The 27,838-nt window shown below is 31.1% G+C and overlaps 1 protein-coding gene across 4 annotated transcripts; it reads left to right on the top strand.

Moving 5' to 3' along the window:
* LOC106464089 (heterogeneous nuclear ribonucleoprotein A1, A2/B1 homolog) lies at positions 1-24,551 on the top strand. Of its 4 annotated transcripts, XM_022391756.1 has the most exons (11): positions 1-137; positions 10,528-10,791; positions 11,228-11,438; positions 12,329-12,490; positions 13,222-13,299; positions 13,625-13,702; positions 14,359-14,466; positions 15,234-15,321; positions 15,684-21,857; positions 22,587-22,714; positions 24,191-24,551. In XM_022391756.1, the coding sequence occupies exons 1-8, from the start codon at positions 123-125 to the stop codon at positions 15,293-15,295; spliced, it is 978 nt and encodes a 325-aa protein (XP_022247464.1). In that variant the 5' UTR covers positions 1-122; the 3' UTR covers positions 15,296-15,321; positions 15,684-21,857; positions 22,587-22,714; positions 24,191-24,551. The 4 variants fall into 4 exon arrangements, with proteins under 4 accessions (XP_022247464.1, XP_013779654.1, XP_022247466.1 ...); XM_013924200.2 differs by having other exon boundaries at positions 15,684-22,714; XM_022391758.1 differs by lacking the exon at positions 15,684-21,857 and having other exon boundaries at positions 22,584-22,714; positions 24,191-24,465.
* The last annotated feature ends 3,287 nt before the right edge of the window (positions 24,552-27,838 follow it).

Raw genomic sequence — 27,838 nt, forward strand, 5'->3', positions numbered from 1 at the left:
GAAATTTATTATACTTTAAGTCGATGCGTCATGACTCACGTGACATCCACCATTTTTATTCCTTCTTGCTCTTGTTCAACTGTTTCCCGGTTTATTAACAACGTTTTATTGTAACTGGTGTCATGGTTTCTTCAGATGTAAGTGTTTTTAAATATATTTATGTATACATTGTTCGTTTTTTCATTAATTGGTGTGTCATTAAGTCAATATTATGCTCGATGAAAAGAACTGAGATAATACTGCTGTTAATTTAACAAAAAACAAGTTGTAGCGTAGCGAGTACTAGGCTACTCCATTAGGACTTTGCTGTACTGCGTGTTGTGTGGCGTCGTAAGGAAGAAAGGGCATTAATAGTAATGGCGGTGAAGTGAGGCAATTGTTTAACCGTGTGCATTTTTCATCCGTTGTATGTTTATTTTTTTCCTTTAAAATGAAATTAGTGTAGATATACCTTGAATAGATGTTTTTGTACAGTAACTATTTTTTATTTCTTTGTTTGAAAATGAAAAAAAAACAAGATGTTAATGGATTTAATTCTCAAATTGTCTGGTAAACAAAAGGGCTTTCATTTTTAACTATATAATATTAAATTTAACAAACGTTATATGCTTAACAAAAGTATTAACTATTATCAAACCATTTTTGAAGTCGTAATAATTAGATGCTCTTAGTGTTAATTTTAATTAGAACTTAATTCACTGGGTGCCACAAAATGAATGTTATATATATATATAGCTTGTATTATTAATATTAGTACTGGTTTTATTATTAGGCCTAACAACTCTCGAACTAAAATTAAAATTTAAAAGATTAGATATTTTGCGAATCAATCATTTTTAAGCAAGATACTGACATTCAAGTTGTCCTTTTGGGTTGAAAATATAAGACATTAAATTAATACAAGGATCTATAAAATGGGAATTTCACATTCAAGTTATGGCCAGAAAATAAAACAGAATTAAATATATTACAAGATACCTACCATATAACTATAAAGTGGGCTAAATTGCGGTAAGAAAGAAACGGGTAAGCATAGAATATACTGACTGTTGAAGGTATGTCATACATTCACCTGTACGAAATTATTGGCTTCAAAATGTAACCTGAGACTATTCATGCACACTTGTACATGAGTTGTAGAACAATGTTGAAACCTAAGTTACTGTTAGAAGTGAGAAAAAACTATGAAGAAGATTGAAATTGAAAATACGCTATGCATGATACAAAATGTATTATTTGAATAATTGTATGTTTAATGTGTTGTCAACAGCATTGTATTTAAGTTAAGCATGTTGATTATACTATTAAATGGATACATCTATAGCATGCAAAACATTTAAAATCATTGTTGACGAAAGGAATTACTCCAACTCACACATACAACATGTCCTTCAATGTTTGTTGATAGTTAACAAAATCTGGGATGCCAGCTTCGACCTTCACTGCACTATCTTTGCCTTCACCAGCTCTCGAAGACAAATTTAAATCAGTACAAATATCCTAATACAGTTATTAACCCTATTGCCATGGGTATCCTTTACTGCGCATGACACAAGGTTTTAGTGTCTTACATTCAAAATTTTATCAAGCTCCTTTTTGTTTTTATTGTACCAATTAGAATAGCATAAAATCTTAGTTAATAATTCATATCTTAACAGTACACAAGTTTTAAGTTCTTAATTCTACAAGGCGATGTTTAAAAAAAATCTTGAATTTCCACTAGTGTGACCCATGTGAAACATTTTCTCTTAGCATGTCATCATCCCTATTTTATACACCACCCCTCAACAAGTAGGAAATTAAACTTAAATTACCCTCTATAAAATTGTTATCGTATAGACAAACCATAATTTTTATAGCCTTCAATTTTATTTGGTTACAGAGCTATCAAATAGAAAATCAGACCCATTCTGCCACACCCAACTGTTTGTTTGCTTGTCTGAAATTAAATAAGCAAAAACAGTGCACAATAGTGCCATATTTGTAATGAAATGAGAATAGAAACAGAATAAAACTAGTTTCATTAAAATCTTGCCATGGTAATCAGAAGGTAGTTCAAAGAAAAAATAAAGTTACTGTTTCTTATTTGTAGAAGGTTTCAGAGGAAAGACCACAACATAATGAACTAATTCATGACGATACCTGAAAACTCTGACTTCACTTTTTTGAAAAATGAAATGATCTTTCCTTTTACTCCTGATCAACAATCAAATATTTTTTCTTGAAGTATGAATAACACGATTGGATTGAAATATTTAATTAAATTATCTCAAAATAAACCTTCATTTTGGTACAATATTGAAATTAGCTTGAATTCTTCATAACTTCTGAATATTGGGTGACCCAATGGGTCACAGATGGTTTAGTATTACCTAAAACCAATAGCAAGTCAAGGTTTTCATCTATCAAGTGACTGTATAATGTTATGTTCTGAACAGTTAATGTCAATTTCACTCAGAGTACCAACACACGGGAAAGTTAAGCACTAGCTTGGATGAATTTGTAATGGCTCTTGTCGCATAGTTAGAAAGCCATGAAAATTTGGAGAGGTAGGTGAATTTGTCTACTTTTTGCATGTTATTAGTCTATATTGTTTGGTGCATTACTTAATTAAATAAAAATTAAGTGCATTACTGTATTGTATAAAACATTTGGGTTAACTCTCTCCGAAAACTGAGAGCAACAAAAAAAGTTTGGTTAAGGATTTTATTTTTGTTTTTCATGTTTATATTTTGTGTATAATTATAAAAGTAACTAAAATGTAAAGATATGAATCCTTTATGTTTGTTAAGATTAGGTAAAATAAATAAAAATATTATAATAAAAATATTTCACGAAGCACCCACGAGAGTAGCTTGTGGGTAATGTAATTCATTAGCATAATGTGAGCTACATATTCCCCAATGATTTGCAATTTATAATGGTGCGGATAATAGTTAAACACAGTTCAAAGGGCAGTAAAACTAACATTTAATTATAAATAGATGTATACTGGTATGAACTTGAGCTACAAATGTAGTTTCATGTTACAATTTGAAATCATTGTAGAGAGAAAAAAGGGTAATTTAGGTTCATTTTAATTTTTTGGGGTGGTTACGAGGTTGGTCAAATTGATCAATCCTGTTTTGAGATAGGGTAGAGAAAATAACAGATAAACTAAAGTTTTACTGAGAAAAAACGTTTGAAATGCATTTAGGATGTTTTACAAATTACACAAAGGAAATTTAAGGTTTTTGAGATAAGGAAATGTATTTTTAATTTTAACATGAAAATTACTTTGCATACGAACTATTCAAAACATATACTTAGTATATTCATGGAATAATTTTTATTTTATTAAAAATACTTCAACAAAAATGATTTTTTTGTATGTGAAAGGCTTATAATATGAACAGAAAGACTGCCAAATTTTGTGAAGATATACAAACTATTGAAAGTTAGAAGTATTAAATCTATAAATACTTTAAAAGAGGTCACATGATCGGTCAAATTGACTAAGCTTGTGTAGAGAGTTAAAAAGCCCACTTTAATGTAAAAAAAATCTTCACAAGCAGGGAAACATAACATAATATTTTGGGACAATATGAAACCCATTGGCCTATCTTGGCTGTTGCATCATCAAAACTAAATTAAAATGGTTTAAAATTTTTTTTTAAACATTAAATAAAACAAAAATTTAAAGCCAACCCTTTTCATTCATATACTTGTCAAGCTTTTTCTTAAACTCACTTGAATTTACTGCCTCTACAATATCTGAAGTCAACCTATTTCAAAGGCCAACCACCCTGTTGGAAAAATAAAACTGTCTTAGCTGAAGATGACTCCTACCTTGCTAAAATGTATGTGTGTGTCCCCTAGTCCTACTATTCTCATTGTTAAATATAAAAAAAAGATGATACATCTACATTATCAATTCCCTTTGCAATCTTAAACACCTCAATTGGATCCCCCTAACTCTTCTTTTTTCAAGAGAAAACAATTTGAGAGATTTCAGCATCTCATCATATGACAACCCTTCCATCCCAGGCACTATTCTAGTAACCCTTCTCTGAACCATTTCCAACAATTCAATGTCCTTCGTAAGGTAAGGAGCCCAAGACTGAACACACTATTCCAAATGTGGCCTAACCAGTGACCTGTACAATCAAACTATAATCTCTTGAGCCAGCATCTTCACAGTTAGCAACACCCAAGACCTTAATATCATCAGCAAATTTAAATAATTTATTGACCATTCCTTCATCTATGTCATTGATGTAAATCAAAAGAGCAAAGGTTCTAAGACTAAGCCCTGAGGTACCCCACTTGTGACATTAATCCAGTCTGGCTCCTTTTATAACTCCTTTGCTTTCTTCCATTCAGCCACTCTTCTGTCCAATTTGTTAACTTATCCTCTACACCTATAGAGCTATTGTTTTTACAAGCCTTTTATGTGGCACATTGTTATATGCTTTCTGAAAATCCAGATACACCAAATTTACATTCTTGCCTCAAACATCCAATCTTTAACCTCCTTCAAAACCCTTGGGGAAATATTGTCTGGCCCATTTGTTTAATTTCCCAATCTTTCTTAACCAGCTCAAAATTAATGCAGTCATATCCTTGAACACCCCAGTTGAGGAAAGTTTCTTTTGCTTTAAACTAAACACCTGCCATGAATAAAATAAAAACATAAGTTGCATTTGTTATCTGTCACGGACCTGATAATTTTTGTCTACTACTACTACTACTGTGATATTGAACTAGACATACAAATGATGACATATTAATCATATGAATGTTATGAAGAGAAAACTTTGTTGTTTCATCAGAAACTTTAGAATAGAATGTTATGCTTAGTTCATATATATAATGAATTCCTATCTATTGTAGTTGACTGATAAAGAGAAATTAAAGATGTGTTGATATGTAACCTTTGAAGATTTCTTGGAATAGCAATATGTACAATACCTATCATATATTAATATCCATATTTTATGTTGAACATGACATTTTACTATGGGTGTAACATTCTGTCCTTTACCTTATCGATATCTGAACAGTATCAATTCTTGAGACTTGCATAGAGATGAAATTGGGTGCATTACAGGCTTTGAAGATAGGTAGTAAGAAATGTTAAAATAATGTTTGACAGATATTTCATACAACTTGTTTCATTAACTCCCTCAACATGGGCTCGTTTGATTTGACAGATCACGTGACCTCTTTGTACTTGTTTAAAGTCTTGACACTACTAACTTCTAATATAGTATTTGTATCTTCAAAAAATTTAGTAATCTTTTAGTTAACATAAGACTTTCACATACAAAAAATGTCTTTTAGTTAAGTATTTTTAATAAACCAAAATATAGATTCGTCCATGAATATATTGAGCATTTGTTTTGAATTGTCTGTATAAAGTGGTTTTCATGCTAAGATTAAAAATACTTTTATCTGAAAAATCTCAAATTTCCTTTGTAATCCCTAAATACATCTTAAATGTTTGTTTTTAGTGAAACTTATATTTTATCTGTTATTTTCTCTACCCTAACTCAATTTGACCGACCTCTTAGCCCTCAGAAAAGGTCAAGGTAAATCTAAATTACCATGTTTTTCTTTCTAGAATGATTTCAAATTGTAACATGAAACTACAATCGTTTTTCCTAAGTAGTTTTAAGCTTGTAACAGTACACACCTACTTGTAATTGAATTTTGTTGTTTAATTGCCCTTTGAACTGTGTAACTACTATTCACTGCATTGTAAGTTGTAAATCATTTGGGGAACATGGAGCTTATGTTATGCTATCGAATTACATTACCAACAAGCTGCTTGGGAGCATGCCTCATGAAGCATTTGTATTATATTATTATTTATTTTATCTAATCCAACCTTAATTAACCTAAAGAGACCTCTATCTTTACATTTTAGTTACTTTTATAACAAGAAATGTAGAACTTACCCACATTTTTTTTTCTTGCTATTGATGACAGTTAACCCTAGTTAGTACTAGTAGTAGTAGTAGTAATGCACTAAATAATTTTTATTTAATTAAATAATGTAAAGAACAGAATAATAACATGCAAAAAGTAGATAATTTCCCCTACCTATCACAATTTTTCTGGCTTTCAGACTGTGTGACATAAATTATTACAAATTCATCTAAGCTAGTCATTATCTTTCCAATGGGAAAGAAGCTTGTATTAACAGTGAAATTGACAATTCTCCATTCAGAAAACATTTAATGTCATTTGATAGATGAAAATCTTGGCTTTCTATTGGTTATGGATAATATACAATTAAATGTAACAGAGAACTATTAACAAATCCTGAAGGAGAGGGTGTGGCAAGAGAGGTCTGATTTTCTGTTTGATGGCTCTGTAATGAAACAAAATTGAAAACTATAAAAATTATGGGTTGTCTGAGCAATAATGATTTTATAGTGAGTTTCTGAAAGTCCATACTTATTACTTATTGGAGGGATGGTGGATGAAATAGAGAAGAGGAGATACCTAGAGAAAATGTCAAGTGTCACTAGGGGAAATTCAGGATGTTTTTAAATATTGCCTTATAAAATTAAGAACTTAAAATTTATATACTAATAAAATTGGATTATTAGGTAAGTTTTATGCTATACTAATTGGTATAACATAAACAAAAAGTAGATCAATAAAATATTGAATGTAAGTCACTAAAATCTTGTGACATGGTATCATTAATATTGATGATTGGTAGAACATAATCTAGGATGGAGCAGGTAAGACTGGCTGTCAGTGCATTTATGTCTAAATAGATCCAGTTATCACGGGGTTAATTTGTTTGGTAAAGATTATTGCCTGCCCTCATTACCTTTTTACATGTGTATCTTTTACCTGCTGGACAGTCAGAGAAGTTTAGCACAAGCTTTTATCTCTCAAACATCAAGATTTTATTTATAATATCTAGTTCAGTTGACTTGAGTAGCATCAGTCTATTGGGCATTTTAAAAGAAAGCCTTAAAAAATTTCACATCCTCCAAGTGCAAAAATTTGAAAAGGCTTAGCACCCTATGGTAAGCAGCAAATGAGTACAAAGTTCACAACTAGACGAAATAGTTGTTTGCTATACTTCATTGTTTAGTGTTCTATGTTTTAAGAAAAATAACTGAAATTTAAGAACTTGTTTATAAATAGTAATAATGTATATGCATATATAATGTATTATAACTGAAATGTTACTGTATTTTAAAAAATACTGGTCCACTAGAACACAGCCAAGACTTTCACTTTGTAAAGGCCAGTTTTACATTATTGAATATGGTAACATAAGTGCATTTGCGCCGCTTAATTGCAACTTTTGTGTTGTGAGCCAGGCACGGCTGAAAGATCAACATAATAAATGTATATAATGTATAATTTTATGAGATTTAAGCTATTTAGACTAAACATTTGTGTTTTCATGTTATAATTTGTCATCATTCTAGAACAAAAAAAGCATAATTTATATTTATTTTCTAATTTCTTATGGTAGTTATGAGGTCGGTCAAATTGACCAAACCCGTTCAGAGATTTGATAGTGAAAAATAACAGATAAAATAAAATAAAAATTCTTAAAAAACATTTGATAATTATCTTGGGGCTATATAAATTTTGCATGTGAAATTTGAACATTTTCTGATGCATAAAAGTATTTTTAATCTTAAAATCAAAATTACTTTGCATGTTGGATAGTCAAGATTTGAGAAAAAAGGCATAAGGAAACTTAACACTTCATAAAAATGTATCTGATATTTTGTGTTTACTGATAATCTGCCAAATTTTGTGAACATAGGCTTACTAATTTAAAAGTTATAGCATGAAAACTATAAGCACAAAATGTTTACAAGTTTGGTCCCTAGGACTGAGCATGTGCTGAGAGAGTTACCTGGAGCCAAGCTTATCTTTTCCAAATTGTAACCTTCTGTTTTCATGTCCTATCATCTTCAGAAGATAGTATACAGAAATTGGAGCCTTAATCCTATTTCTCTCCTTGATAGTCTTATAAACTTCAATAAAACCATACCTAATCCTTTTTTTATCAAGAGAAAATTGGGGATAATAACCTATGCAAGAACACTTCCTCTCCTGATATCCTTGTAACTGTCTTCAGAATTTGTTCTAGTAAGACAGTATTATTTCTTAAGACAAGACTTAAAAATGTATTCTGTCAATAACCCATTCTTTTAGGAATGGGTAGGTAGATTTCTCTCTTGTTTTTCTAATTCAATAGTGTTGGTGCTTCTATGGTGTAAACTTTGTGCATATAATGTAATTGTGGTACATATGCTGTAGAGGTGGTTTTTTTTTTCATTGTAATTTATATTGAGTACTACTACTTTCAACAGTTACAAACGTTTGTACAAGTTTATTGTACACAATAAAGCAGTGTTTTTACTGAACATTTGTCAGTGAATTTATAAAGTCAGACTGTGACTAGTCGGAGTGCAAGGTGATTTTTCTTGTCGAGAATAAAAATATTTTTTCACCTTAGTTTTCCAATTTCGTTTCCATAAGTTCTAGAAACTCTTAAATGAATGTATTGTTTTTTCAGTAAAATTTGTGTTATTTTCTCTACCATAAAACCTTCAAGAAATTCTGAAATATTAATGCCCACACCACATCTGCTACCAAATTCATCTGTAAATTCCTGGACTAAGAACTCAAACATTTGAATCCCCACAAAAATATCTTTTGGTCCATTTTTTTTTTGTTTAAAAAAGATTGTATTTTGTACAAGAGAGAATGCTGGTACAGTTCACTGAAACGGGCTGAAAATGTTATGAAAAGCTTGTTTTTGTGATTGGTTAACAATGCTGTTTTAATTTCAAAACTTTCTGTCATGGACAAGATGTGCCTCTATGCTGCTTTATGTATGAAAATTTTTTATAGAGTTCAAATGAGCATGAATGGCTATATGTGGTAATACAGTACTGTGCATACAGCTCAGTTAGTTACATTACCACACATTGTATTGCACAGTCTTTGTATGCATACGTGGGTGGGTGGGAATTTGCAACGAAAACAGATGCCGATAACACGTTATTTAATAAGATTTCCAGTATAATTGCTTAAGACAATAAAACTAACATAGCTGTCTCACTTCTTACTGATAAACCTTCAGTAGGAACTAAAATGATCAAATTTAGAAAATCAAACCCAGAATTTTCATCATTAATTGTCACAGTTGCAACACTTACCCGCTTTTGATTATTCGTGTATAGGTCCAAGCCTAACGTTAGACACAACCATCGATTCTAGGAAATATGCAAGGCCTAGCTAATGTGAGAGAAATGGGAGAATCCATGAATTAAACAATTATAACTGCAAGCAAAATTTTATGAAAGTTTTGATCAGTACAAAACAGAATAACAGTAAAGTAAGACTATCTTTGACTCTCTCTAGGTCAATATAAACTAAGTATGAACAACAATACATATCAGCAGTGTGTGTTTTTACATGAACAGTGCTCAGACATTGTGTATGTATTATGGTATAGTAGTATGTGTGAGAGTTCCAATACAAGTCTAGTCTTAATGCAGGCAATACTTTACTGTACCTGATGGGTGAGCCAAGATGGTTAGAATAAAAACATTAAAAATAGTTGTCCAAGATCGCTGTCCTGTTGTCATTGACTGTTTTTCTTTAAGATACTATGTAACATTAGCAGGGTTTGGGCTTATTTTTTTCCAGTGTAGCGAAATAAGGCATCAAAATTAGTTGGATAAAGATGCAAAATTGCCAACTAAACATTAAAAAGCATCAAGATTATTGTAATTGGGTCTTTTTTTGAGGGTCTGTGTTCTGTTTGTTTTTGGACAACCAATACAGCCTTACAGACAACCTGGAAATGTGAGTCTGTAGACCAAATTATTCAGAAGTTGTCAGAATGAGATAGCCTTATAGTATACATAAATCACTTAATTAAAATTTTCTCTTCCTATTGCTTATAAATAATGTAATACCAAACTTTAGAGATTTATTGATGTTTTTTTGAAAGACAGTATGTGATAGGAGGATGTGTTAAGTGGGTTTTACTTTCTGGTTCATATTCCAGTAAAGCACGAAGATTAGATGCTATAAAATTATCATAGCAATGCCTGTAGCATATGTCTATTATTGGTATAAAGCTCAAATAGGTGTGGAAAGTGTCTAAAATAAGCAGCTCGGTGCAAGGAAGTGTCACGAGATACACAGAATTGAAGATTAAGAATTTATTTACACATTTCCATTGGATTTATAAAGTATGTTTTCATGCCAAGTTTATTGATATGCATTAATAATGAAGTTGTTTAATAAATTTTGAATATAACTAAAAGGTTGTGACATGCTTACTTTGTCCTAGCTGTGTACATAGGGTAAAATTTTCAGTAATGACCCGAGTACTTATCAATTTTAGTATTCAACTAATAGACATTGTTGGTTACTGTTGCCAAGTCTTGCAAGAAAAAGTTTTTAAATTGAAAATGTTAGAGTTGCAATAAATTTCCAAGATACTTAATTATTCATACATATTTTTATATTTTTAACTCTTAGAATGATATGGAGCCTGAACAGTATTGTAAGCTCTTCATTGGAGGCCTTGATTACAGAACGACAGAAGATTCTCTCAAGGCACACTTTGAACAGTGGGGAGAAATTGTTGACTGTGTGGTGATGAGAGATCCTAACACCAAAAAGTCTCGAGGTTTTGGTTTCATTACATATAAGAAAGCACACATGGTTGATGATGCTCAAGCTGCTCGACCTCATAAAGTAGATGGTAGAGAAGTTGAACCTAAACGGGCAGTTCCACGAGAGGTATGAATTTATATTTGCATGGGTGTGTGTGTAAGACTGGTTGAAATGGCCTAAATATTTAAAGATCAAAGTTTATCTTCCATGCAAACTACAGTTATTTTTAACACTAGTATTATACCATCAATTACAATTAATTAGAATTGTCAATATTATAAAAGTTCATGAAAGGTGTCTTTCTAGCATAAAACTAATCCTGCCTGGTAATGGTTATTTAAGTTTTGTGACATTTTTCATCGTTGAAATTGGGTTTATTTCTTCCTGCTGAAGACTTGTAACTATTTTTTCTGTAGTGAGAATTAATGTTGGAATATGTAGATTTAATGTTTGGTCGCGAGTTAGTTATCTTACAAAATCTGAGCCTTGGAGTGAGTTATTTAATTGTTTCAGTAGACAAAGAAAATTAGTGTAACTAATTATGTCTTTATTTTATTTTTAGGATTGTGGAAAACCAGAAGCACAAGCAACAGTAAAAAGAATATTTATTGGGGGGTTGAAAGATGATGTTGAAGAGGAACACCTTAGAGATCATTTTGGACAATATGGTAACATTGTCAATGTTAATATTGTTACTGAAAAGTCTACAGGAAAGAAGCGTGGCTTTGCTTTTGTGGAATTTGATGACTATGATCCAGTGGATAAGATTGTGTGTAAGTAAACTGAACTTGTCTGATGTACTGTTGATACGACTTGGTTTTTGTTTGTACTGGTATTTGTTGTTGTTGTAAGATCAGTTACATTATTTCCTAATTTTGGAAGGAAGCTGAAATTACTGTTGTTACTTGTATAAATTGTTGCTAGTTGGTACATAGTAAAATGTTCTTTCCACTAAATAGCAATAATAATTAATGATAACATTTCTAAACATTAGGATATTGTCAAGATCAATAAATTTAAACAATAAAGTAAAGGCTGACTTGCAGTTCTTTCTTGTTTGTTGTCTAGACAAGACATTCATTATTATTCTTCTCATATCCAGAATAATCTTTTTGCTGCAGCTATACAGTATTATGCCAACTTTAACCTTTCATTAATAAGAAGTAACTCATAAAAGTCTCCAAATCTGAACAGACATTTCAACCATACATCATAACCACTGGGACATTCTGAAATACAAGTTTGATTTTTTTTGTTAAATTCATGAATTATGATGAAAAAAAATACCACTATGTAACATAGTTATATATTGTTGTGACGCACAACTTCTGTAACTACAAGTTGTTACTTACATGATCAGCATATAGGTTACACAAATTATATTACTTTGTCTCTCTTTTTATGCTATGTAGAATAATGTTTATTATACAATGATTGTCAAATCAAGAGACATTCATTAAACATGTAGATGCATTTTATATTCTATATTTCATACTTATTAAGTTTGAAATAAAGATATTTGGAGTATTTAAATGTTAAATGCTTTACAATTAGCAGTTTAAATCAACAATTGGAATTCCCTCACTTTCAAGCTAATGATTTTTTAACTTGGAGTGTCTTCATTTTGCAAACATGATATGAATAACTTTTTTATCATCTTCAGTGAAAAAACACCATATTCTGAAAGGAAAGAAGACAGAAGTTAAAAAAGCTCTATCCAAGCAAGAATTAGAAACAGCTAGGATGAGAGGTTCAGGAAGTCGTGGGCCAAGTGGAGGAGGAGGGGGAGGAGGAAGAAATAGTTCCTCATTTGGAGGAGGAAGAGGTTGTTTATATTTTAAAGCAAATTTGTTAACTTTCATATTACAGAATTTGAAGTAGAAAAGTAGATCCTAGGCAGCTTTTTCTCGTACAATTTTATTAGAAACATATTGCTGTCTTTGAAATTTCAGCTTCTATTGACATATTGTATTAACTATTAGATCAATAACAATTTTTAACATTACAAAGTTCTCCACACTTTGCAAGAAAATGATAGAATTTTTGTTTCAAAATGCGAATTACTAGTTTGTTTTCCCACATTGATTGGAAAGGTAGTTTAATTTATTCATTTCTAGCTCAGTGTAAGCCTTTAATAAAAAATTTTAACATGCATTAGCTTCTTTTAGTAAGTGAAAAATGTTGACATAATTAAGTCTAATGAATTAAACAACTCTCATAGATTAAAAAGTTGATTGCAAAGTGTGTAGTTCATGACATTTATAACTTTTAAGATATATATTTATTGCCAACAGTTGAATGGTGTAGAATTAATCTATTGTCTTGTGTGTTGGTAAATTTTTTTAAAATAGTAATGATAATACTACCAAAAATTCCTTAAAGGTTTGCTAGTTAGTTTGCATAACCTCTTTCTAATAACTTTTGATCGTAGTACAAGTTTATTAGAAAACAGGAAAACAGCAGTTGATTGTTTCAAATTCCTAATATTTTCTATATCGAATATTATTTCACAAAGTTGGTAACTTGAAGCTGATGCTACCTTCATTTTTCCAACAGGTGGAAGAGGAGACTTTGGGGGTTCTTCATATGGAGGTGGTGGACAAGGCATGGGAGATGGTGCCTATGGTGGACAAGGTAAGACTAGGCAATGCTTTTCTAGGGTTTTATACATTTATTTTATTGTGTATAACTATTATTGTTGATGATTAACTGTGCTTGCTTTAAAACTTGTAAATATTGTGTGTATGCATGTATGTAGAGCCAAAATTAAATTATGTAGTTTGATATTACCTGATTAAAAACAGACTTTGCAGGAAAGATTCTTATTTCTTAGAGAAAAAGGGTACATGAGTGTATGGTTCTTTAAATTAAGTTGAAGGTTTTGTTTTAATATATAATATAAATTTAGAGCACATTTTATGATTATTTTCATGTGGATTTGGCTTTTATACATTCTTAGCATTTGGAGGAGGATATGGTGGTGGCCCAAGTTATGGCAATCAAGGAATGGGAGGCTATAGTGGTAGTTTTGGACAAAGTGAGTTTTCAATTGGGTATTATTGATAATTTTAATCATTTTTTGAAGTTTATCATTAGGATGCTTGAACACTACATACATTTTCTTTTCAGCATTACCTAAAATTTACCCAAATATCTCTATTATTAATGGAATTATTTTTAAATACTTGTATAGCATTTATAACAAGGTGAGTTCCACAATACCCTCGTGTTTTAAACTACATACACACATGGTTACAAGTTATCATTCTAGGTTGTATGTGTGTAGTATTTTAAATTTTAATCATAATAGGAGTGCATGATAAACAATATTTATATATATAATGTTTTATTGTCTTTGTAACTTAAATTATGCAGGAAAACAAAATCTCTTGTTGGTAGGAACTTTTAAGCGTGAAGAAGTTAGTACAAAATAAAACTTGATCAGTTGTAGATGAGCAAAAAATGTTTTTTTTTATTAAATGGCCCAGACATAAAGAAAGCTACTTGTAGAGTAAAATTAAAAAAACAACAACTGACTTTTAAAACTAATCTTTTTAAGATTACTATGAGATGTAATACAACTACTCAAGATGTGTGTGTGTGCTCATTATCATTTTGTGATCGTGCTTCAGGTTTGAAAATTGTTTCCTAGTTTGTGTGAAGTTGTAATTTTACCAAACAATTTATATATAGGCCCTGCTTGGAGTGGTGATTTTGGAGCTGGATATGGTGGCAGTTATGGAGGTGGGGCAATGAAAAGTGGAAGTAGTTTTACACAGAGAGGAAGTGGACCGTATGGAGGTTTGTTACACATATATTTGTGCATGTTTTTATACTGTTTACTAGATAATGGTAAGGAGGAGCAAATGATAAAATGTATCTGTAGTACTTCTATTTCTATGAAATGTGCTTTGTTTGATATTACAACAACTCCCAACATTCTAACCTTTGTTTTGAGTTTTGAAAAGCAGTATTACTTATCAACATGCAGTTAGACTCGTATTCATGCAATGAACTTGGTGTGTTAATGTATAAATTTTTGTTTTTAATGAAATTTTGGTTTGAATAATTTATCATTCCCAATAAATGATGCTTGAAGATTCTTTGTATATCCTTTAATTCATAAAATTTGATAGAAGATGGAGTTAATGAGAAATCTTTTCTTTAACATAAAAATATTTCTTAGTTTCCACTTTGGTTTTTGTGTGTTGCTACGTGATAAACATGCAAGAACGAGTGCTGATGTGGAGAATCTACATGTCTTTCATTTTATTTTCCTCCCACAAATTAATGGAAAGTTTACTTTTACACAATGAATACTTGTTCAGTAAGTATTCATGTACACATTGCTGTACAATGCAATGAACATTTTTTTTAACAGTTTTTGAAAATATGTGAATGGAGACTAGATTTTACGTAGGTTTGTTTTAAATTCTTAGAGTTATCTGTTGCTGTGACATCAATATTTTTACATCCCATGAGATCATTAAATATTAATAGTTTTCATGCTGTAAATCAAATTTCATAGAATATTTGTATATAACAAGATACACTTTTGTTTCTTCCAGGTGGTTATGGAAGTGGTGGTGGCGGCGGCGGTGGCAATTATGGTGGTTTTAGAAGGTTTTGAGTCCGGAAAACAGTATTGTACAAAGGGTATGGTTTTGTGTAATGTTTGTTTTTTCTTTCTCTCTTACTTAAAAAAGAGCAACAAATATTCAGCTACTAGGATTTTTTTGGGTTAGTTTTAAAGATTGTGTTTCGTCCCTAGTTATGGAATGAATCAATATATTGCATTTGTATAAAATTAACTAGAAACTTAATCTGAAAAATTGGTTCTGAGGAGTTCTCATTATCTTGTCATTAACATTTTATTCTGAACGGTAAAAAGAGGGTACTCTATTGGACAAAGTAGGCTTAGTTTATCACATTTATTCTGCCATCTGAGTGAAGAAAAGAGGTTTAGAAACTTATTTATGAAGTCAGTTTGAGCTAATGTCTTTTACATTTTGATTTAGGGATGTATTAAGCAGCTACCAGAACACAGTTGTAACCATGATCTTCAGGGCAGGCAGGGTTCAGAGAAGGCTGTAGGTACCTTATGTTTGAGGCAGGAAGACGGCAGGCCAACTTACAGGTTTCAGCTTGACAGGAACCATCAGCTAGGTCATCTTATCCTACAGTCAGCCACATAGAAGAATTTCAGTTGTTACCCATTACATGCACACAATTGATACCATTAAAATGAGAATAAAAATGAAACTGACACTGCAGACTCAAGTCTTAGCTTAATCATCCCCTTAGTGTATGTTTTGAATTTTTTTGTCAGTGGAGTGTAGGTTAGCCAATGCTATTTTATATGTTGGTTTTTAAATCTTCATTCTTTTACCACTTCATCACATTTACTTTTCCACAACGTATCTAAAGGACATGAAAGACCCTGAAAATATTCTTTAATTATGAATGAATCATGAGTTTTTATATGATATTGTTCATTTTCCAATTTTTGTCAGTGGTCGTATGGTTGTTATTGTTAATACAGCATTGTAGTACATTCCGCTTGTGTGAGTACTGGCTAACTCCCTGTTGTGGTAATAAAAATAGTTCAGTCATCCAAATCACTGGAGGGTCTCTAGGTTTCATGGATTTACTACAGTTACTCAGTTTAAGAAAGGAAACACACTAGATCACATTTTTATAAATTATTTCAATTTCACATTTTGATTTAGAAAATGGCAAAACATTATTAGATACATCAGGTAAAATTTACCCTATAAAACAGTGTTCAAATTTCTGTAGTTAATAGAAAATATATACATTATAATTTTAATTATGTGTTAGTGATTGAAGTACAGTGTTAATTCATCTCGCTGCAAATACCTATTTTTTTAATATAAAATAATCAAACTTCAGATTCAAACATAAGTGAGGCTGAATGGAAGAACAAAGTACTATTACTGTAAGAGAAAATATTTGGATTTTTAGTTACAAAATAATTTTTGATAATAGATTAGGAGTAAAATAATTCAGATTGTTCTTAAGCCTTGTTGAATGTATCTTGAGAAGAAAACTAGTTAATTTTTTTTTTTTTTTGTGGATCCAAGTTTTTAAATAACTAGGAAGAAAACTAATATTTTGTTAGACACAATGCGGAAGGTGCAAAATTTTCAATTTAAGATGTGGTTTTTTTCAGTGTGATAGCATGAACATTCCATGACTTGAAGTGAAAGGTTGATAGGGTATACAATGTAAAATTCCATAATGATGAAAAATCAGGAAATAATACTGTAATATGGAGGGTTAGAAGCAAAAAGGTAAAAAAAAAATTGTGGTAATGAAGTACAAACCATCACTGAGCTTTAGTTTCTAAATGAACGTTATTAACAAAGTACGGGGCATTAAATTTTTGATCACATTGGGGTGCCATGTTGTAAGTATATGCTTGTAAACTGTTTTACTGTTGTGTAAAATATATATACACACACAAACACATCGAGGCTTTTGTTAAGGTCATTTGTAAAATTTTCAGTTTGGGGATTTATTACTATGTCATTTATTGGTGGGATTACATTTCCGTAGGAAAGACATGAAAATGCGATATACTATCAGGATGTCTCTTCATTGAGATGCTAATTTGTTGAAATCTAATTGCTGCATATGGTTTGTTTGGATCAGTAAAATTTCTATTTTAACCTAACAAAACACTGAATTATATTACAAAAGTTTTAATGGAACTTTTGATTGAAAACTTACAAAAGCAAGGACTTCTCATTAGTAGTTTAGTACATTAACAAAATAGATTACTAGATTCGTTTTTATTCTTCCTTCTCATTCTATAAACATTGTCACAGAAAAGTCTTCAAATAGAAATAAATTTTATATACGAATTTTATTTCTCTACAGATAATTGAAAATTTTCAAATTACCTTATTACGGATTACTAAACATACTGTTAATCATGTTAAGTCTTGCCAGATATTCAGTTTTGCTTGTAGGATTTTTCTCGAGTGGGCCAAATCCACTGACTTCCAGAAAGTGGGCCATCCATGTAATGAAGCAGGTAGCAACTTCATGAGTCATAAAAGCATAACATGATCAGTTAACTTCTGATTAAGAAGTTAGCACACAGGATCACACACAAAAGTTGTAATGGTTTTCAAATGAGACCCAAAACTTGAGCGCTTTTGAATAGTTCACTTCTCCATGATCAATTAACTTTTATTTGAAGAAACAGTAAATTGAATCACTGCAGTTTGCTTCATTTGTGTATGTACACATTCACTTACAAAACTTGCATTGGAGTTGTTTTCTCTGCACCTTTTTCTTTTCTTTGTATTTTTATAATTTTTTTGAAAATTAACCACTTTTTGAACGTTTTCGTAACTTTCATTTTTCCGTCATTTTCGATATTCCATAATATCAAGGTAATCTCTTGCAAAACCAAAATGATGTCATAATGCAGCCAGTTACATTCCTTTGCATATCAAAATGAGCTAATTACTGTTTGGCATTTTCCGGTCACAACGAATCATTATAAAGTCGTTCATTATGCATTTCAAAGAGCAGATTTACACGAAAAAATAAATGCATACTTTTATTTTTTGTGTGCATGAACTAGTATGTAAGTAGACGATTACTTTGCGCAATCATAATATTGTAAATAAACCAAGTACGTGTCCTAGAAGCAACACCTGATATTGTTCACCATATATCTTGCATTGCTCTACAAAAAAAATTTACTGTTTGTTGCAAAAAAAAAGCTATTGATGTGGCAAATTCGGTATGGGTAACATGGACTAGTGAAATAGAACTCTGAAGATGATTAACACCAACACTGGTACAAGTTTGTGTTAGGTTTATGATATTTTATTATTTCTAATGGGAATGAAGTTTGGCCCATTTATATATAAATGTAACTTTTTATTAGTCCAAAAGAAGGTTTTATCTTACTAACGAAATTCACACATTCATAAAAGAGCTGATAAATATTAGAAGAGAAAAATTTCTCTTTAATCCTAAATTTATTGACAGAAACGACCTTCCCTTTCAAGTTTTGTAGAAGTTACACATAAGCTGTAAAAAAATTGATCATAAGTATGTGTGGAAAGTAAAATATTTAAAACAATATATTTTATAGGATGACTAATTTTTAAAGAATGTTGAATTATCAGCCTTGAATAGAACTACAGAAGCTTTAACAAAAGGAAATACACATTAGTAAATGTATTTGAACCTGTTATACTCGAACCAGTATTGTTTTGTGATAAGCATGTTTTACAAAGTTAAATTGACAGAACACCCCAAATTCTTGCATTTCTAAAATCAAGTGGCTGTTTAAAAAAAAAAAAGTACATTGATAATTAAATGAAAATAGTTTTCATTTATATATATAATTTCTACAAGCTAACTAGATGAGGGGAAAAAAAGGCTAAGAAGAACTTGTAAATTTACCTCGCTAACTAGATGAGGGGAAAGAAATGCTAAGGAGAACTTGTAAATTTACCTTGCATAGTCACAGTTTTAGCTTCAAACCAGATGTATGATCAGTTTGGCTTTTAATTACCTACCTGATGTTCTACTCAAAAGTCAGCTAGCAAGAGAGGTTAAAGAAGTATGGTAGGAAGACTTTCAGAAGATCTGCCAGCTATTTTATAGCTGATATGCTATTTAAAATTAATGTTAAGATCTGGAGTCAGCTAGAAAGGAGAGGTTGGTATAACTTGCTGTTTTTATTCAACTGGAAGTAGCATAGGTATGTAACAAGTGAGTGATATTGTCTTAGGAAATAACTTTTTATCTATTATTCTTCAACATTAGTGTACCTAGTTCTACAAACAAGGCTAGAGTTTAAATATAAGTACCTCAAACATAACATTTAGAAATGGTTTAAACGTGAGTGTGTAATGGTTGGTTAGAGAGGAAGCGTTATTGACTAGTTTGCTATTTATCGAAGGAACAGTAGAAGTGACTATCTTGTACAGTCTTTGTATGCAACAGAAACAGCATGTGTAGAAATATCAGTGTATTTCTACCCGTCTCACAACATTTCTTGTCAGAAGCTTTATACCTAATATTCATTGGTGCAATGAATTTGTGTTGTCATTTCTGGTGGTGATCAGAAGTTTTACACTTGGAAGGGTGGAAATGGTAACTTGTTCTTCACAAAATTACTTCTTGGTGATTAGAATCTTACACAAGATTCTTAACTAACACTTGCATGGATTATCATTTTTTCTTGAAATAAATGTTATGATTTGAACTTGATTTTAAAGTGATGAAGAATAGAGTGAAAAAGCTATAAACTAGATGTTTTTCAAAATGATCGGTTATGTCTTTTATCATTTGGACAATTGAACATTTTGTGAATGTGATAGAATTTGACTTTGTTTTTAATTTATAGAAAGGAAGTGATAGCATGTTTTGGAAGATTAGTTGTTTTTTTTTTAGCCTTTCATGCAGAGTGCTTTAGTACTTTGTTTGCATGTTAATTGTTTATATTACTCATTGTTACCCTTAGTTGCATGTTAATTGTTTATATTACTCATTGTTACCCTTAGTTGCATGTTAATTGTTTATATTACTCATTGTTACCCTTAGTTGCATGTTAATTGTTTATATTACTCATTGTTACCCTTAGTTGAACGGTATGTTTTCTGAAAAACTACAAATTAATACTTCAGTTTGTTGAAACTGAGGTTATAGGTAGATGAATTTTGTTTATCAGTAATATTCTCGTGAGACTTCTTGGAAACTAACATTCCATTTGTATTTAGGAATAAAACATAGTTGTGGGGGTTTCCTTCAAATACTAGAGGATTTGTAAACTAACCATTACATTGCTCATGTTGAATGGACCCTCAGAAACAAGGGTTTTATAATGTATATTTTGTGTGTGTAAGTAATATGGTGCTTTAATTTCAGTCATGATTCAGCAAGTTAGGGAACTTATATATGTGCAAAGAAATTATGTTGACATTTATTTGTCATTTATATTTGTAATTAGTCATTTTTGGGGTACACTTTAAATTCTCTAAAACTTGTTTGTTTTGCCACTTTGAAAAGCAACATTTGGGTTTTAAAGTTAAATGTTTATTTCAGTTTTAGAAGTAGTGAAATGAGTCGTGTCGTTTATTTACAATAATATTTTTATGAATGGCCTTAATTTTCCCAATTCGTGAATTGGATACTATTCCAAAAAAGGTGGTTAGGGTGCTCGACTCACAGTCTTCGGGTCGCAGGTTTGAATCCCTTTCCTACCAAACATGCTCGCCCTTTCAGCTGTGTGGGCATAATAATGTGACAGTCAATCCCACTATTCATTGGTAAAAAAGTAGCTCGAGTTGGCTGTGGTTGGTAATGACTACCTGCCTTCCCTTTAGTCTTACACTGCTAAATTAGGGATGGCTAGCACAGATAGCCCTCGTGTAGCTTTGTGCGAAATTCAAAACAAACTATTCCCAAAAACCATAATCATTGATCTTTTTCAATACGTGAAGAGATAATTTAAAAACTTTGCTATCAGTAATAGAGTCATAAATTTCACAAACATCAGTTAACTTCTGCACATGTTCTTTGGTGGGTGAGCAGTAAGTGTTTTGGACTTTGGCTACTAAAATCTGTTTTGCGATTCTCCGTAATTGAAAGAGTGCATGTAGCCCGTTGTGTAACTTTTCACTTAAAGAATTTTTGCTCAGATTTTGTGCTCTACTGCAAAGATTTTACGAAGGTAAAAAGAGACGGCTTATTTATAAGTACCTAAAACGGTGTGTGTGGGGAAAGAAAAACTTTGGTTTTAAATAAATATTTGAATTTATACGTGTATATTAAATAATTAACTTCAAAGACCTTGATTGACAGATTGCTAATTTGTATAAGATTACACACAGTTGGGCTATTCAAGTATTTACTGATAGTATTGATCGACAGATTGCTAATTTGTATAAGATTACACACAGTTGGCCTATTCAAGTATTTACTGATAGTAAACATGAGGGTTTCATTCTAGGGTTAGAATGTTGAAACATTTTATATAAGTATAATGTATGTATGTTTATTTATAGTTAAATACATTGCACATGGATACATTCACTGTACTATGTAGAAAGTGGCAACAAACAAGATCTACAGTTGGTATTAAAGGAACACTGGTATGAAGCTTTGTTTGCCGATGTACTTTGAGGCATAATTTATATGTTAGTACCCAGTTTCTGTTGTAGAATAAATACTGTAACTTGGTGGGATGTAATATAGAAAATGTAGGAGAAAGTAAAGGGATGGGCCAAACTGAAGTTAATTGACAAAGTTGAAAATTACGTTTTGGGACCTTCACCAGGTTTGTAGTAAGGAAAAAACATGGTAGCAGATGTTAAACTTTGGTTTAGTTTCATGTAAAAAAGTAAAGATGATTACAGAGGTGCCACTATAGATATATAGAATTTAGTTTGCATTTTGATTCTAAATTGTCTTATGATGCATACTGGTTATACATCAAGTATATTATTTGCTGCAAACTTGCCATTATTTATACTTAATGTTATTAATATATACTGAAAACCTTCATATTTACTAATACTTCACTTAATATCTTGGATAATAAGTTTAGACAAGTAATAAATTAGCGTTAGTTACAATTTTTTTTTATCACAGTATACAGGTTGGCTTAAAAAAAGTGTAGCAAAACATTTTCCTAATTGGAAATGCTCCAAAATTTTCATATATTAGAATACAACTTTAAAGAGAGGATCTAGTGGTAAGTAAAAGTAATAGTCACATATCGTTTTTTTTTAGGTAGGCTAAGTATAGCTGAACAAATATTTGATACTAACGCATACGAAACTTTTAATTCTTAATTAGTATCTTTAAAAAGTAAAAATACATAATTTTTCTGGTTATATCTTGAAACACTTGCATGTTTTTAGTAGGTACTCACTCTGAGGCTGAAGACTAGCATGTTCAGAGATGCTTCATAAGATAGGTGACCGAGCATTTGTGGGTTTTCGTCATTCCAACGAATTCAGAAATACATAAGCAAGATCTTGTTCTAAATAAGGTAAAGTTTTCAATTAGTTATATTGTGATATATATGCATGACTGTTTCATTAAATCTAACTTTTCTAGTGGAAGTGTTTTAACTTTTCTAGGCACGTGAATGCAGTTATGTTTAATCACACATTCTCCTGATAAGTCTGGGTTTAGCATTGTATTCTATTTAATCTAATTTAGTTTACATATTTTATCAAGCACCTGTCTTATATTCATGCCTTTGTACTCCAATTTCATGAGTGTTCATCTCTTATCTTATACTTACCCTAATTCACAGTGGTTTTTCGTAATGGGGTTTAGCTGCAGAATATCTTTGTTTTTGGGGGTCCATGCTGACAAATTTAGCTTTTTACACACATTTCTCTGAAATATTCACACACAGAATTCTTCTAGGTTAATTACTTTGCTGTTGCTGGGTTTCCTAATATCACTATAAACATGAGTGACATACAAAACCTCTAAAACAAGATTAACATAAATGTTAATTTATGCTGGGGTTTCCAGTATATTTTACAAAGAAGATAGGTGATTTCATTTAATTATTTTTTGGCTAGTTCTTTACACCAAGTTTTGTAATAGGCAAAGACATTAAGTTGCTTTGTGAGGTGGAGTATGTTTACCCAAGTATTAGTGAGTAGCATAAATGAGTAACTTGAGATTTAAAAGCTTTAGTTTTCTTCTCTGTGCTGTTTATTTCACAACAGGGGGGTTTTACTTTCAAATGTAGAATTATGATACCTGTGTTAGGCACAGCACTTATAGTTTATTATGTATCTTTTTTGTTTAACAACAAACAAACGAAATTAAGTATTATAAATTGTTTTTTAAACTGCTACATGCATTTAATCTGCTTTTGGAGAATTGTGGGATTTTCCATTGGAGCTGAGAATTGGTAGTGTAAGAAATATTTCATATTTTATTAAACCAAAATTTGTGTGGTCCTATTATTTTTTAAAGCTTAAAAATTAATGCTTGCATAAGTACTGTTACAGCAATCTAATTTTTTACTTTTTTTACTGTATGAAATCTATATGAACTGCATGCCTAGTTTATGTTTATTCTGTTGGAATGGTATTAAAAGATATATTGTTTACTCTATCAGCCAGTTGATATTATTTATAACATTGATGATTTCAGCAGTATCATATTATGTTGTGTTATTGATGTATTATTTCTGTGATAATGTGTATTAACTTGATTATGGAAAGTTGAAAATAGCCATACATTACAAGTTGATAAAATTGTTGTTATAGAAGGGACTTAGAGTAGATTGTCCTAATTTTTAAGATTTTATCAATTGATGGCAGAAAAATTAAATTGCAGATTTAATAATATTCTGTTTTAGGACTTGTTAGCCAGTATTTGATTTGTTGTCAGTCTAATCAATATATTTTGATTAAACATGTTTAAGTCCAGTGCTGTATGACAAAATGTTTTTATGCTTATTATATGCTAATTTAAAAAAACTTTTTCCTCTCATTAGTGAGACAGAAATAGCCATCAGTGAGAGAAGCTAATGCTGACTGTGGGCTGAAGATGTGACCTGGCTTTCTGTCACAGTTGACCTATCTTGTTTCACTCCACTGAAAAGTTAGATTTTGTGGTACTAACAACGTGAAATGTAACAGCTGAAGAATATAAACAGCATAGTGCTCTCTGATAAAACTAATGGATGTTTAAAGAACTGAGCAGTGATTAAATATGAGTGATATTTTTAGTGTTTATGCAAAGCAATAAAACTTAATTTGAATTGGCAAATATTGAGTTTTTGAAGTATATGTTACCTAACAAGTGATACTCAAATAGGTTTTAATAAAAAAAAAAGTAGCAGAAATGCACATTCAGTTTAGTACTTGTGTGTCTAGTATCTGGGGTAATGTGAAAAAGAAAATAAGCCTACACTTCACAAACATTTTAGTGTACTTCTAGAACGTATTTTACAGCATTTCTGGGGCATGCACGTAGTTACAGAAGAAGAAGAAAGTAACTGAATGATACAATCTTTTACAGAAATGAAGGTTAAGTTATGTTAGTAAAGTGAAAATAATTTTATAGAGGTTCTAGTTCAGCAGTTTAAATACAAGTAAATTCCATAGTAAATAATTAAACTAACTACTTATATAAATTTTGTTTACATTGCATCAGTTCACAGTAGAAACTGAATGACAACTGCACACCCATAAAAATGATTTACTTTTCACATACTGGTTTTAAAGAAACTGCATATTTGGTTCTAAATGAAATTCATATGAATTGACAAAAATGTTTTAGGCCCATCCAAAATATTTGGAATTGCAAAGTAAATATTAAACAGTTTGTTGTGAGAATGTATACACACACACACACACACACACACACACACACAACTATCATCTACATTATAGTGAATGTAGAATTTAAGGTACAAATTGGACTATTTACTAATTGACAGAATGTATGTTGGAATTGTGCTGTCAACTGAAAGCACTAAAGGGGTAATGACTGGAAGTGAAAAACTGAAGAAAAATTATTTTTAATTTATGGATATACAGATATCTATTATTTAAAAAGTCATATGTCAAAACTTGGTGGTCCTGTTCATTGACAGCAGAATGCAAGTCAAATGAGAACTTGTTCGATCCTTTTACAGTGAAGATCATGAGTGATTCATATTCTTGACAGACTCCCTAAACCTCATCACAAGACTGGGGATAAGTTTTGTCCAAAGAACACGAGTAAGAACCTACGAGACACTTGGAGGCCTATCTGATGATAATCTATGTTCTTTCTCCTGTGACATCTTCATTGAAAAAATGAACCACTTAGGTGGAAAATGCAGCCCTTGGACAAACTGGTAAGATTTCTGATGTCATCAGTGAAGTAGCATATAGAGCAGAGACCACACTGATAAACTGGAAGATTGCAAGAAAGAGGATAGATGTATGTAAATGGAGTGAGAATGAAAGCTTGTGAAAAGGACAGGTGCTATTTTAGTCAAATTGAATTGTTCGTTATTTCTAAAAGAATCTTGAGGAGAGCCATTGCCAAAATCTTTAAACATAGAACAGTAGTAGAAGTAATAGTATTGAAATAATGTTATTTACTTTAGGTACGTGGTGTTAATATATATATACGTAAATTATTCCCAATTAATAAAGAGTGGTTAAGGGTGGCTGGTTGCATCCCATGGTAGGTGGTTTGGAATTCTAGAGGGTTACTCGCGACATGAACTGCTCATTGACAAATGCTGTAACAGGAATACAATTGGACAGGGGGCTAAACACCTCTAGTGTGTAAATAAAATATATACTTGATTCTATGTGAACAAAATAATTGAAAATGTAAAATAAAAAGACAGAAATAGATAAGCAAAGGATGAAAAGCATTGAAAGTGTTAAAACAACAGCTGTCTTGGCACTTGTGAATAATGTTAAAATAATATATAACACAACGTTAAAATATATACATTTTTAATTTAGGACAGTCTGTGATCTCTAAAATGACTTCATGTTTTGGTGTCTATCTCACTGAACGTGCAAGATGTGATAGTATCATACTTATTCTTTCATAATTAGATTGTGGAACCTGTGTGTATGTTTACTATTTCTGCATAATTCTTAGAGGTCTGGCTACATTTTTACCCAGATATTCGTCTCTGTTTTTTAGATATTATTATTTCCTAAGATTCACGAATATTATTGACTCTAATACCCTTTGGTTGAACCAATATTACGTTTTTTCCCCCTAATATCTCATGTTGTGTGTTTTATACATGTTCGGCTGTTGCCGGATTTTCAATCCTTTCATTTCTTACTCATTATGTTCTGCTAAACGACATTTTAAATTACTTTTTGTCTGTCCAATATATATATATATATATATTTCCATATTCACAATCTATTTTACCGTTAACTGTATATTGTCTTTAGTATTAACTAATATTTGTTTTACATTATTTATCGGTTTAACTACTAGTTTATTTTAGCGCTTTCAGATATATTCATGAGGAAATCGAATAGCAAAATGGAAGTGCTTTATCATTATAAACTGCAACTTGAAATTTTAACATTGGTCGAGAAATTTTTTTTCATATGTGACATTCTGTACACAATGCTTTATGTAAAAGATGAACTCGCATCATTAAGAAAATGGCGAAAAACATTAAGTACTACTCTTTGCCATCTAAAGGCATTGACGTCGTAAAATTTATTTTGACAAATGTTTTGTATAAGCGACGTACTGACTACAGTGCTATTTGTTGTATGGCAGCCAGTCTGATGAACTCTGATAATGAATGAAATGTGTCCTTAGCAATGGATGTGGCAGGCATAGTTTGGTTGAATTACTATCATACACATTTCTTGAAAAATTCGTAAGGTCTGAATCATAAATAGCGTTTAAAGATACACACAATACTGTTTTATATTCAGCTTAAACTGATATTTCACAATAAGTATTAAGTAGAACAGACAGGTTAAATTAGGAAGTAATACCGAGCATAAGCTTAAAATAAAAACTATTTATCACCAAGACATAAACATAGTGTGTGTGTACCTGGTTTCTGGATGCATCAATTGGTTACCGGCTTTTTTCCCTCGAGTTGCATTCTCGTTAACCAATTCAATTTAAACTAGGAACCAAAATATTTAATTTTGTAAAGATCTTTTCCAGAATGTTCAAATATAATGTTTCTTACTTGATGGAAAGCGTCAACTTTACCCATGGCGACCAGTGTTAACTAAGTGACTCACCATTCTCATTCAAGCCTGGGAGTGGCCGTAACCTCTTAGTATCATCTCATCTAACAATGTATTTTTCTTTATCTCGGTTTGGACATGGGAAATTGCTTAAATAAAGCAACTTTGTGTCTTTTAAGCTCTGATCAGTATTTCGTGACCAATTGGCTATTAACCAGTTTCTTGCAGGAAAGATAGCATGTGATGTCCAGGAATGGGAAAACTATCTTTACTGTCAGCAAATCGGGCAATGGCCCAAGGTTTCTCCTACCTCAGCACGAGTGAATGGAAGTCATATGCAAATTTGGTTTTTGTATGTATTGTGTTCAAAGTGAGATTCTCCTTTGTTTAGCAGATTACATTCACAGACTTTTACTATAAATTTTACTCTTGGCGTATATATATATATATATATA

This window comes from Limulus polyphemus, unplaced genomic scaffold, assembly GCF_000517525.1.
Source record: "Limulus polyphemus unplaced genomic scaffold, Limulus_polyphemus-2.1.2 Scaffold1559, whole genome shotgun sequence".
In the NCBI taxonomy this organism is placed as follows: Eukaryota; Metazoa; Arthropoda; class Merostomata; order Xiphosura; family Limulidae; genus Limulus; species Limulus polyphemus.

Excerpts from the sequence above, each read along its gene's own strand:
- LOC106464089 (XM_013924200.2), top strand. Across the intron at positions 10,792-11,227 it reads AACGGGCAGTTCCACGAGAG|GATTGTGGAAAACCAGAAGC; the intron begins GTATGAATTTAT and ends TTTTATTTTTAG. Across the intron at positions 12,491-13,221 it reads CTCATTTGGAGGAGGAAGAG|GTGGAAGAGGAGACTTTGGG; the intron begins GTTGTTTATATT and ends TTTTTCCAACAG.